Here is a 13,818-nt window from a genome sequence, read left to right as displayed (position 1 = left end):
TATAATAGAATTTAATTTTTATAGATGTTAAAATTGGAATTAGAAATAGAAATAACTAAAGATATTCAGCATCAATTTATTCAAACCCATATCAGTTTAAAGCATTAAATCACTTTTGTCTACTTTATATGTGGTTAAGCTCCTACCTTATTCTATTGTATATACTGAATCCAACAAGAGTGAATGTAATAATCATTCTCTCATTTATTACATTTTGTCATCATAATATTACAATGTGCTATAACTGGTAATGAAATGCAATAAAACTAGCAATGCATTAAAAGTCAAAGGTATTCAGATAAGTGATCATTAAAAGATTATGATTGAATTATACAATACCATAGTACAATTTTATACGAGAATAAAGAAGATATTTGAAAGTCACAAATAGCAATTATAGATCAATGTGCAATTATTTTCTAAACTATGTCATCTTTTCAATCAGTTTCACTTGTGACATTTAGGTTACTTATTTTCTTAAGTGTCTGCTAGTAAAGAACCATATATGGTAACATCCAATAACAAAATAATTTCAGAGAACAGCTGCTCTAAAAGCAGGACTTAATGCGGGACTTTAGTCACAATAGTAGACGTTACATGATAATATATTAGCTTTCCTAAATCAATAATTCTATTCCTCTAATTCTAAGGTAGTACAGATCTTGGTTCATCGCCTTATGGGCTGAATAGCATGGAGGCAAATTTGATTATCTAAGCATTCATAAGACAAATTCATCGTTTGACTATTCACTTCAGACTGTTCATACTATTTGCACTCCTGCTCATAAGCAACAAGTGCTGTCTCTTGTACTTCCTCCTGTTTACCTGTTTTTATTTACAAGCACTTTCCACTGCCTCTCCTTTCACTTACTCATGCCCTGGACTTTGATACGTTATCTCTAAGTTCCTTTTCTTACTTCCCTTTGATCTGACATGGGCCCGGGAAAGTCCCTAACAAGGATCTAACTTCTGTTAGACTTTAGCACCAATGGAGGATGCTGTAGGTCAAAGGCCTTTGCATGAACTATGGATTGTAATAATGTCCAAGCACAAATGCCAAAGATTTACATCTCTTCACTAGCTGATCCTTAACCAAAAGTGATTTCAGAACAGGTACATTACAGCAAACTGCATTGAATGCTGCTGCTAAGTTAACAAATTTCATGTCACATGCCACCAATAGTAAACCTGATTCTGATTCTGATATCAGAAACTGTCCCCACAAAGAGCACCTCGATTCCATTTTGACTACTTGCTGCCCATTTTCAATCTATTTTCAGTTAATTACCAGCTGTTAACAAAGCAATGAGTGATACTGCCTTAGGTGACATTAATAACTGATCATTTACACTCAGAAATTATTCTCAGCTTAATCTCTGCCAGGACCACTTAGACACATACCTTAACGCAGATTTGGTTCAGAGGCACACAAAAAATAGAGTTGAGAGTAATTGTCCATGACATCAAACATCTTGGAGCCTCAGCAAATTTGAACTCAAGGGGAATCAGGGCAAAGCTCTCCACTGGCTGCAATTTTAACTTGCACAAAAGTATATAGTTGTATGTAAGAGGATTAATAACCCTCAAAATATCATCAGACAATCTTCAAGCCAGCATCACAGGTCCATCCATCTTTAGTTGATTCAAAAATTCCATAATGTACAGTGTCATTTAGAAACACTCAAATAATCAAAGAGACTGTGATTGCATTCACCAAGACAACATTCAGCCCTGTGCTGCTAGGGGGCAAGTAAAAATGGTGCCACACAAAGACCAACCACTTCTCCTTAACCAATCCTCAACTATCAACATCTTTAAGTAGAGGAGGGAATGCAGAAAACAACTTAATTATACAGACATCCTTCCCCAAGTAATTCCAACTATCTTCAAACTGCATTCAGGGGTGTAATACAATTATTTCTAGTTGATAATTCTAGATTAAATAGGTGGCAAATTTTTGCTTTTTATAATCTTAGGAAAATTTAAATATATTACAAGTTTTGGGTATTTTTCATAAGGAGGAAAAATGAACTCATATGTCCATAATAGGCTCCCATAAATGACAACATGATTGTGACCTGACTTTCTACCCCTTTTAGGTAACTTTGATTACGCAAAAATATAAACCAGAGCACAGGGTATAAATGCCTTGAATAATTGCCGAGGGAGAGCAGATGGATCTTTAACATCTCACCTAAAGATGAAGACTAGTGATTAAATATACAGGTCAAATGCTAGATAAATCAAATATTAAAGGACTAAATTTTTAATTACTCTAGGATAAGTAACATGACACCCTGCAGCCTGATTTATTTACAGTATCCCAATTCAAGTGAGGACTATTGAAGCAAAATGCAGACACAAGAGCCAACAGATGCTGGAATCTGGAGCAACTGAAAAAGTCCTGGAAAAACTAAGGGGTCAGGCAGCATCTATGGAAGGAAATGGACACACAACATTTTGGGATGAATCTCTTAATCTGGACTGATTTTTGTGTTGCTTTTGAAGCAAAGTAATCTTTTAGCATTTCAGCCTTATCTTTGGACTTTCCCTGAAATCTGTGTTTCAGAACTTCTCATTGGTTAGGTATGCCCTTGAACATTCTCTGATACCTAACATGGATTTGAAAAGGCCTTAGTAACACTTCTGCATTTACCCACAACTCTCACCTATTGCAATTTTTGGCCAATCCAAACAAGTGACTGCAATCTAAAGCAGATCCCTGTCTTGATCTTATAGGGAGAGAGGGAGGGAACATCGACTCATACCATGAGAGGCCTGCGTCGGGCATTTTCATGCCTTACAAGGTGCAGATTGGAAGTCTGTGTGGGGCGCCACTCCTCGCACAGACACTAGAGCAATGTGTGATGAAGTGCCTTGCTCAAGGGCACAAACACGCTGCCACAGCTGAGGCCCGAACTAGCAACCTTGAGATAACTAGACGAACGCCTTAACCACTTGGCCACATGCCCAACATGAGAGCTGAAATATGATGGACAACGGAAAATTGAAATTTGTGACTCAGCTGCTCTGCATAGAAACCATGTCACTCTTTTCTCTACTTGTACCTCATATGTAACAAAGTATAGCCTGCAATTGTAAAACCATAATATACTGTATACTTCTGAATTAAAATGCAATATGGAACATTTATTTTTAAATATTTTTCAAACTTTTGTAATAAATTCTATTACATGAAGTATTTGAAAACTGAAACAAATTGAAATACCATTTTTGCTATTTGGTACAATGTTATGAGGGTTTGATTGCTTTGCTCATTGAATAGTAGTCTCACGCAATACATCACATAAAATTTCAAATCTGCATTCCATTTTCTCTTTAAGTTTACAGGTTCAGATAAATTTCTGCCACACAAGGAAGTTACAATCTTCAAAAGTCAATAGACGTGTAATGAAATAACAACCATTAATGACTACAGCTTTTACAATGTTTTTATTTCAAGCAAGAGTTAGGAGAGGTAATTCATGTGGACCTTTTCTTTATCATCTCTCAAGTCTGTGCAGTTGAGCAAAGTTTCAAGTAGAAACTTATATGATGCTATCATTCAAAATATTGAAATTTATTGGGTTTTTTTCCAGAATAAGAATAGGTTATAGATCAAGATGGAAAGAGCCATGTTAGAAAAGATGTCATCTCCATTTTGGAATTATTGTATTAAATAGGCAGCTGTGAAATGACTATTAATTTTGGAAGTTACAACTTTAGAGGAAAACCCATTGAATACCAGCATTTAATGAGACGATAATTGTCATATTTTCGTAGAAGCAAAGGGAGCTAGTTTGCTATTGTGTGACATAAGTGAATAATGGAAAGTAACTCGTGAGTATTCCTATCCTTGCAACTGGGTGTGGTGATTATATTTTCTCTCTGTGGCCTTTCTATTGTAGTTTCTCATTGTTGTGGTTCAAATATTAAGGTTGAATCCTGCAGTGCAAGACATTGACAAGGTTGAGATGTATTATGGCAACTTTGAGTCTTGTTTTCCAAATTAAAATGGAAAAGGAGGAAAAAACAAATGAGGAAAATAAAGTTTTTTTTAAAATTTATGGAATATACTGTGGAGGAAGGAACTGATGCTTGCTTTTTATACGGAGTCTTTGTTTCAACACAGTGAAGCAGGTAGGAGGAACAAAAACACATCTATGAAAGACAAATACATTAATCACAGCAATATCATGATAATTCACCGAGACAAATTATTATTTTTCAACGTGAAATTTTCAGTCTTATATTCCTCAATATCTTCCATGATCACTTAAGTACATGAGCCAATGTTTTTTCATGGTAGCTCTGAAATGCTGCATTTGATGTGATAGTCTTGATGTGATTGTGTTTATGTGACCTTTTTTCTGTTTCAGCAACTGAAAACATTTTACTTTGGCGTATAAAAATATCATGTAACGGCTTTTTGATGCCACCAATCTTTAAACTGAAAAGAAAATCTCCATATGGCATATTATTTCACTTACATCTCTTCTGATATATTTGATACATTTAGAGTTACCAACTACATTTCTCACAACATACTGTAACTTAGATTTAAACTGCCATATTCAACAAACCATTGTCAATTTTGCACTGTTTTATGTGATTCTACAAGATATGAACAACACTATAAAATTTATTTACATTTTCTTTGCTATCATTCAAAGTCTAGTTCCAGCATACTGCAGTTCCAACATATCATATTACAGTGAAAAGAAAGTATGCTTTGGGATGCAATTAAATTGTTAATATATTTTCAAGCTAGTTTCAAGAATGAATAAGAGGGAACTGGCAGCTCAGAATCAAGCTTAAAAATCATGCAAATATGAGCTAAACTAAGTGAGGACAACCATCATTTAATATGAAAGTACATTTCAAATATGAATAATTAGACTCTTGTTTATTATGGAAAATATGGAAGTAATTAACCCAACTATATAGAATGATGTCCAGGTTACATTTCTGCAGTTGACTTTGAGTTCTGAGAGTAAAACTGAAAATGAACTGTAGAAATGTAAAGTACACAATGTCCTATATAGTTGACTCAAGAATGACCAGCACCATAGATCATCCATTTTGCCACCTAGGCATCAAATGGGATACTGGGTGGTATAACTAAACAGGATTCTGCTAGCGAAATGTGCTTCAGGCAAAATGCATTTTAATGATATGGCAGTATTAATGTTTCCAAATTATAAAATTATTTTAGAAAATTTGCTCCTGGAGGTGCTTCATACTAAAGAAAATGTCAAAATAATTAAAGTTGTGCATAACATCTCTTTGCATGTGGTTATATTAACCATGATAAAATAAAACACTTTTTAACCATAGCATTTAAATTCAACATTTTTGATTACTATTTCCCCTATCCACTCAATCTGTAAGATTCAAAATTTTACATGATGTTCTCTGATTGACTTCTTTGTGTTATTTTGAACTGGACTGCACGGAAAAGGTTATGACATCATATGATTTTACTCCGGAGGTACTGCTGAGTGATTTTACCTCTAATGTTATTTCCACTCTTGGGAAATGTGACCAAAATCTGACCATCAGAATCTTTGAGAGAAGCAATTAACTCTGTATAAATGTGCAGATAAACACGTCTTAAATATTAATGAGTCAATATCATGTGTTTACAATTTAAAAACATGTTACATTTCTATCATGGTTTGACAATGCCTTTATTTCAAAAGTCGTAAGAGCTAAGAAGTAAAAGTCACCTTCATAATTTTCTAAAATATTTCTATGTAAAGGGTAAGGCTGTTTAAACAAATAATGGAAAAGGTAATTAAAGTTATCATCCCTTTTCAATCTGTAGTACATGTTTCCGTACATGACTATAATTGGGCAGTCAATGTTACATTCTTACTGGTGTAATTGAATACAAGAAACCATCTAGTTCGTGTTGAATTACTGAAGATATGCTTTACAGCAAAAGTACTAAAATATTAGTATTTTCTGTAAATCAACTAAATAAGCAATTGTAAACATAACAGCAACAAAAATACATTAATAAAATTATAGAAGATATCAATGATATTGCTTGTGATGAGTGCAGGTAATTTAGGACACAGTGATAGGCTCCCAAGTGACAGGTACAGTGATATACACTTACAGTCGTGAGGTTAATAGAATATAAATAAGAATCAAACTAGCGTAGATTAAACACATCACTCCAAGGCAGGTGAACCAATCTATGAAGTCAATGTGGAAACATCTCAGATAGCAGTTACCTTGAACTTGAAGAACAGCACTGGAACTGATAGCACCACAAGAATTTTTAGCTTGTGCAACATAAATACCAGCATCTTTATTTGACACCTTCTCAATGTAAAGAATGTGTTTGCCTTCCTTTTGTGAAATTTTTAGATGCTGATCTGTTGTTAGCTTCTGTCCATTCTTGTACCTGAAGTAAAGAGTGCATTTTCACATCAAGCAAATTCCAGCACCACATTTATTTGCAAAATATATAAAATTAGAATAATGAATTTTGGTTTAGAAAATGTTCTCCATTAAGGCCTAGGAACAGCATATTAGGATCACATCAAAAATCTACGCAGCATTAGCAATATACATATATTTAAGTACATGGAACATGCAAAGATCGTTCAAACTCAAGATCATAGAAGCATACAATGTCCCAACCACAGAAAACTTAGGGTGTTTTGTTAAGCATATTCACCATATGACAAGCCTAATGTATTATACACACACACAAACACACACATATACACATACATGCGTATTCAATTATTTTTTGCGTAATCATTGCATTTACTTCAAGAAAGATTTTCATTTTCATTTTCAAAAAGCCTGAAGCTAACTACTTTCAAGGTTTAAAATTCTAACCTAACCTGGGCCATTGTTTTATCCTTTCCTGTTATCCTATGAGACAAAAACATTAATTCCTCATGTCAAAGGTCCTTAAAGGTTTAAAGTATTAAATGAAAATCAACTTCACAAAGAGACATATGATGTGTATGTACTAGCATAGGATCACAGCAGATATCAAGTCACTTTGGGATGAGACAAAAAGCACTCATAAAGTCTTTTTTCAGAGTCAAAATGGTTTTATAAATGCTCAAATCAGGAAAATCATTTTTGGTATGTCCCAAGAGGAACTTGCTGAATAAAAAACACAAATTAGGGCTGGTAATATACTAAATTAGATTGCTTCTCAGACAGAAATTACAGGCAAAGCCATTTTTAATTTGACAATTTATAATTGATAGGTTGTTGCAGGTATCAGTGTTGGGGCCAAACTATTTGCAATCATTTGCAATGACGTGATTAGGGAATTTAGTCACAGGTGTACAGATTTACTAGTGATAGTTAGCAAATTAAGCTGTGAACAGGACTGTATCAGCTGAGAAGTGGTATCAGTAGATTTTGATCAATAGCTAATAGATATAATGGGACTACATTATAGACCACCCAACAGACTGTGGGATTCAGAGGAGCAAATTTGTAGAAGGGTTGAAGATTGGTGCAAGAAGCATAATATTATCATGGTAGGCAATTTTACTTTTCTGCATATGGACTGGGCTCCAATACTGTAAAAAAGCAGGATGGGGAAAGTCTGTCAAATTTGTTCAGGAAAGGTTTCTTAATCAGTACATAGAAGTCCCAACTAGAGAGAGTGTGATACTAAATTCCCTATTAGCGAATGAGACAGGGCAAGTGACAGATACTTGTGCAGGGTAGCATTTTGCAACCAATGATCCATTAATTTTAAGGTAATTATGGAAAAAGATAGGTCTGATCATTGGGTTGAGATTCTAAATTGGACAAAGGCCAATTTTGATGGCATCAGAAAGGATCTGGTAATTGTGGATTGGGGCAGATTGTTTTCTGGCAAAGGTGTACTAGGTAAGTGGGAGGCCTTTAAAAGTGAAATTTTGTGAGTACAGAGTTTGTATGTTCCTGTCATAATAAAAGGGTTAGGGGATCTTGGTTTTTGAGAGGTTTTTAAGGCCCTGGTTAAGAAAAAGAAGGAGGTGCATAGCAGGTATACAAAGGTAGGAACAAATAAAATGCTTACGAAATATTTGAAATGCAAGAGAACAATTAAGAAGGAAATCAGGAAGACATGAGGTTGCTCTAGCAGACAAAGTGAAGGAGAATCCTAAGGGCTTCTAAGAGAAAAAGAGCAAAAGGATAGCAAGGAACAAAATTGGTGCTTTGGAAGATCAGAGTGGTAATCTATGTGTGGAGCTGAAAGACATAGGGGAGATCTTAAATAGATTTTTTGCATCTGTATTTACTTGAGAAGTGGACAGAATCTATAGAAGTGAAGCAAAACAGCAGCAACGTCATAGACAGAAATTTCAGGGGCCCTTTAAAACATCCTTAGCCACAAGTGAGGTGCCAGAGGAGTGGAGGATAGCTAATATTCTGTTATTTTAAAAAGCTTCAAGGAGAAGCCAGGAAATTATAGTCCTGAGAGACTGACATTAGTAGTGGGAAAGTTATTGCAAGGTATTCTAAGGAACTGAATATATAAATATTTGGATAGACAGTGTCTGATAGTTGGCACAAATGTGGCTTTGTGCATGGTAATTTGTACTTAACTAATCTTATAAGGTTTTTTTGAGGATGATGTCCACATGGATTTTAGCACGGCCTTTGACAAGTTCCTGCATGGGAGGTTAGTCAAGAATGTTGAATCACTTGGCATTCATTCAAGATGAGACAACAAATTGGATGAAGCATTTGCTTCACAGAAGAAGCCAGAAAGTGGTTGTAGATGGTTGCCTCTCTGACTGGAGGCCTGTGACTAGTGTTAAAAATAGTAAATGACTTGGAATTTATATTAACATTGATCAAAAAATATGATATTGGTACAGCAAATATTTAGGAAGGCAAATGGTTAACCTTCACTGCAATGGAGTTGTATCATGTGCCTTATAGAATATTATCCAAAAACAGAGAATACTGGAAGGAACCAACAGGTCAGGTAGCATCTGTGGAAAGAGAACCAGAATTAGTGTTTCAGACTCATCAGATTTCTGTTTCTCCTTCCATGGAGGCTGCCTGACCGGCTGGATATGTCCACCATTTTCCTTTTTTCACTTACATTTCCAGCATCCATTTTTTTCATATTTTCAGGGTTCTCTGGTATTGAAATTACACCTGAAATACAGTATATGTACAGTTTTGCTCTTCTTGGTAATGAAGGATATGCTTGTCTGAGAGGAAGTGTTGGTCTCGGCTGGAAACGTCGACTGTACCTCTTCCTAAAGATGCTGCCTGGCCTGCTGCATTCACCAGCAACTTTGATGAGTGTTGCCTGAAATTCCAGCATCTGCAGATTTCCTCGTGTTTGCAGAGAACATTCTGTGGATTGATCTTTACCATTAATCCTCACACAAGTCTGTGGCTTTTTCGCCCATATCTTGATCTATCATACTTACATTATCATTTCTTTAAAATCCAGACCAGTACCATCAAAGTTTTATGTTGTGAAAGTCTCATTATTTTCTTTGATGAGCTTCTGCATCAACCCCCATTTCAACCTGCCCTCCACTACTCCTTTGAATTCACCCTCTTTCTGCTTACACTCCTTATCAACTTACCTATGTTAATGACCACTTCTCAAGCTTAACCCTAACCCTTCTGGGTTTATCTCCCATCATTTCAATCACCAAGGAGATTATCACATCCACCTCTTGTATTACTCACCAGTTACTAACTCCTTTTTCTCTCCTGCATCTATGTTTGGAAAAAGAGCTTCTCTAAATTACTCCCTAAAGCATATTCAAACTCGAGATGTTTTGTCTTTGGCTTTCTGTTTCACACAGAATTCCGACAGCTCTTAATAACTCCTTCACCTCCACATTCTGAAGAAACACTCACACCCACTCTGGCAGAATGCCCCAATGTACCTCGCTCTTTTACACCAAGAGGGGTAGAAGTATCCCTGCACTGACTGCTCACTCCTCTTACTTCTCCCTGTGCTCACCCATCTACTATCTGAAGCCTGTACTCTTGGTGTAACCACCTCAGTACAGACCCATCTATTAAGTTTTCAGCCTTTGGAATAGTACTGCATACATCCAGCTCCAGCTCCAGTTCCTTGACCTTGTTATGGTCAGTAGCTGAAGTTGGGTGCACTTCCTGTAGATGTAGTCATCGGGGAGACTGTTAGGTACCCTGCAATTCTACATCTCACAGACGGAGCATTCCACTGTCTGAACTACCATCCTGCCTATACTTGTTGTACCTCTAACTTCTCAGCCTTAAGTTCTAGCCTGGGCCTGTTATCGCCTAAGCCTGACCACTCTAACACTACCCACTCACACAATGGCTGCTCAGCTCAAATTTTATTGGTCCTTGCAAATTAATCCTAGTTACAATTAACCCAAGCAATCTCCCGCTCCACAGAGAAGTCCCAAAAGGCCCTGCCTGCTTTTTAAAATTGGCATGTAAAGTCAGAATGGAGCACGTTAAGCACAAGAAGGCCTTACTCGTGTGCCATATCTTCTCAAGATCATTATGGAATGTAAAGGCATCTCCCATCTTCTTTAAACACACCAAACATTTTCTTAAAGCCCTCTTTCCACCCTCATTACCTTCAGTTCCAATATTACCAGTATGCTTATTTTTACCACTGTCCTCTTAGCTGCCTATATCATTTTCAATAGCTAGCAAAAAAAAAAAAGTAGTTGTTGGTCATTTAACTTAATGCAATGCTGGACACTTGATTAATAAATAATTATTTAACGCAAAGTTCTTACATTTTTAGCAAAGCCTTTTTAAAATATTGTTGAATGTTTGGAAGTTTTGGACTTTATCTGGGAGCTATATTGTAATAAGACCAAAGATATCAGAGTCATGCAGACATCCACAACTGCATGCTAATTAGCTAAATATTTATTAATTCTATATAAAATGTTCCAATTAGAAACAGTTCTACTTATAAATATGATGCCTGTTAATTATAGGTTACCCACCATGTTAATGTTGGTTCTGGGAGTCCTGTTACTTCGATTTCCAAGGTCACAGGAGAACCTTCTACCACACTGACATTGGACAGCATCTTGGAGAAGATGGGATTAGTGCAAGCCAGGTTGCACAAGTTTCTTGATGTAGGTTTGATTTCCTTGTGGATGATAGTATCCTTGCGGTGATCTGTATCATGTACTATATTTTGTACATTGTGGGGTACTGTTAGTGATCCAGGCGAAATATACAAATCACTTTTATTAGAGCTCATTTCTTTTCTAAAACATTCACTGTTAGAATCATGCAGTGACTCCAGGTTTGTTAGACCCTCATGCATATCATATGTCTGCAATTGTCTCTCATGCACTTCACAGGTAGAATCGCAGACTGATGAATTGGTCACTATTTGGGATTTTAAGATATGTGAAAGTGTGTTTGAAACAACACTGGGGGCAGGAATTGTCAGTGGGTTGTGAATAAAGGAGGAAGACTCAGATCTGTATGTAGTGCAGGGTTTAACGCTGGGATCTGGATCAGATGCGTGATGGCATTCCAATTCACTATATGGCCTTGGATGACTTATTTTATCAACAGGGGTCAAAGGTTCTAGGTTTTCAAATGTGTCTGTCACTCTGTTCCAGCTTATTTGCTTCTGTGGCTGGCCACTGCACAACCCAGCATGCAGACTGTGAAAACTTAGTCTGGAAGCTTTGTCCACTTCTGTTTCAGAATGGAGGAGAGTTGATTCAGGAGTATCAGGAAGCGGAGGTAAGGAGATGTCGTCAGGTGACATACATTCATATTCTTCTACTGACAGATTTTCATCTGCAAAAAGTTCATTCTGTAGATCTTCCTCAGTCACTGTGCTGCCTTCAGTGGAGAGATGATGTAACTCAATAGCTTCCTGTTGATTTGGATCTTCTGCAACTGAATCTGTAATTTCATAGCTCACAAATCCATCCGATTTAACCTTTAAAGGTTCCTTAAAAACAAATGAAATTTTATCAATAATTTATTTAGGTTGTTAGGCACATCAGCACCTGCTCATTATAGTATGACTATTTCTGCCATGACCCTCGGTGATACCTTGATCATTTTTGCAATACTGTTTAACAGTTACAACTGCAATTTCTGTTGTCAAAGTCCTAAATTATTAAAGGTTGGAGTCCAAGATACATCAATCAGTTGGCTGAGCAACAGAAAAAAATAAGATAATTTTACACGTTATACTAAATTTACTGATAATAACACACAATGGTAAAAAGAAACAGGGTATTGGCTAAAACTTTAACTTTTCAGCACAGTAGTTAAATTACAGGACTAGCAATCCAGAGGGCTGGGTTTACAATATAGAAAGCTGAATTCAATCCTGTCCTGGCAGTCATAGAATTTAAATTCAATAAATAATGTAGAAAGGGAAGAAAATAATACTCAGTAAAATTACCATAAATTCTAATCAAATGATGAAAAAAACCATATGATTCACTAATGACTTTCGTGGGAAAGAAATGCGCAATCATTTCCCAGCCTGGTTTCTATGCCATTTCATTAAAATACCACATGGTTGACCCTGAATTGGCCTAGTAAAAAACTTGGTTGTAGTATTGCCCCAATATTTAAACAGAGAAACAATAAAACCAGGTGGAATTCAGAAACAACAATGATGAATGTACTCGACCTACCAAATGTTTCGTCACAAACATCTGTTTGCTGGTATCTGCATTGAACAGCTCCAGATGGACCAGTTAAACAACAGTCTAACATAGCTGAACATGCAGATGCAGAGCTTACAGACAATGTCCCAGACTCCATCATAATCCCTGGGTAAGGATTGTCTTACTGGCTGGATGGATCAGCCAGAGTGTCGGTATAAGGATATACAGGTGGTAGGAATCCTCACCATTGACTGCAGACCATTTGATGTCTCAGCTGGAAAGTTTAGAGTCAGCTGTCTGATTGAATACTTCTCTGTTGACTGGATAAGTGCAGCTCCAACAACTCTTGAAGCCATCCAGACCAAAGCAGCCCATTTAACTAGAACTCCATGCTGGTACACAGTGGTTGTAGCATGCACGGTATACAAAATGTACTGCAGTTTTTCACTTGGCTGCTCCAACAGAACCTCCCAAACACCAAAAAGAAGAAGGGCACCAGGCACTAGGGAACACCACCACTTTCAGGTTCCTCTCCAAGTCGAATCCTAACTTGGAACTGGTACATCATCATCTCTGGGTCTAAATCCTGCTACTCACTCCTCGACCATACTGTTGGTGTACATAACAGGAAGGATTGCAGTTGTTTCAAAAGTCTGTTCAGCCACACTTTCTCAAGGGCAATTAGGAATGTGTAATAAAGGCTGCCTTGCCAGCAATGCCCAGATTCTTAAAAAAAAATGAACAGAAACAACGCTGACCTTCCCAAACTACCTGTTGCTGAAATACTTAACAATGTTAATACAATACACTTCTACCATCTATAAACTCGAGTTCATCCAAAGTTTTGTTCCACATTTCTTAAAATCAAACAATGCCATTCAGCTATCAACTTTGCATTGGCTACATTGCTGTGCTCTGATTGCATTATTCTCCTCAGAAGTTCTGTGTCTCTGATTTTAACTATGTCCCACAGGATTTTTATGGATTCCAGGTCCTAGACCTCTGAAGGTTTATCCTCTGTCTTCTCTCCTACCTACTGTCTTTTGGTCTCCAAATTTGAGGAAGGACACTCTTGCTATTGAGGGAGTGCAGCGTAGGTTCACAAGGTTAATTCCTGGGATGGCGGGACTGTCATATGTTGAAAGATTGGAGCGACCTGGGCTTGTATACACTGGAATTTAGAAGGATGAGAGAGGATCTGATTGAAACA

At 36.6% G+C, this 13,818-nt stretch overlaps 1 protein-coding gene across 2 annotated transcripts in view; it reads right to left on the bottom strand.

The window, feature by feature from the left end:
- Positions 1–203: 203 nt before the first annotated feature.
- Positions 204–13,818, bottom strand: part of ccdc141 (coiled-coil domain containing 141) — a 142,616-nt gene continuing 129,001 nt past the window's right edge. Inside the window, exons 23-25 of one of the 2 annotated variants that reach the window (XM_072261777.1) lie at positions 10,962–11,935; positions 6,243–6,415; positions 204–4,450 (exon numbers count right to left, since the gene is read on the bottom strand). In XM_072261777.1, the coding sequence (XP_072117878.1) occupies positions 4,446–4,450; positions 6,243–6,415; positions 10,962–11,935 (1,152 nt within the window). In that variant the 3' untranslated portion in view covers positions 204–4,445. Of the gene's footprint in view, positions 6,416–10,961; positions 11,936–13,818 lie in introns of both variants that reach the window. The other variant, XM_072261776.1, reaches the window with a different exon arrangement.

Source organism: Mobula birostris, chromosome 6, assembly GCF_030028105.1.
Source record: "Mobula birostris isolate sMobBir1 chromosome 6, sMobBir1.hap1, whole genome shotgun sequence".
NCBI classification, from domain to species: Eukaryota; Metazoa; Chordata; class Chondrichthyes; order Myliobatiformes; family Myliobatidae; genus Mobula; species Mobula birostris.
This window is presented reverse-complemented; position numbering and strand designations above follow the sequence as displayed.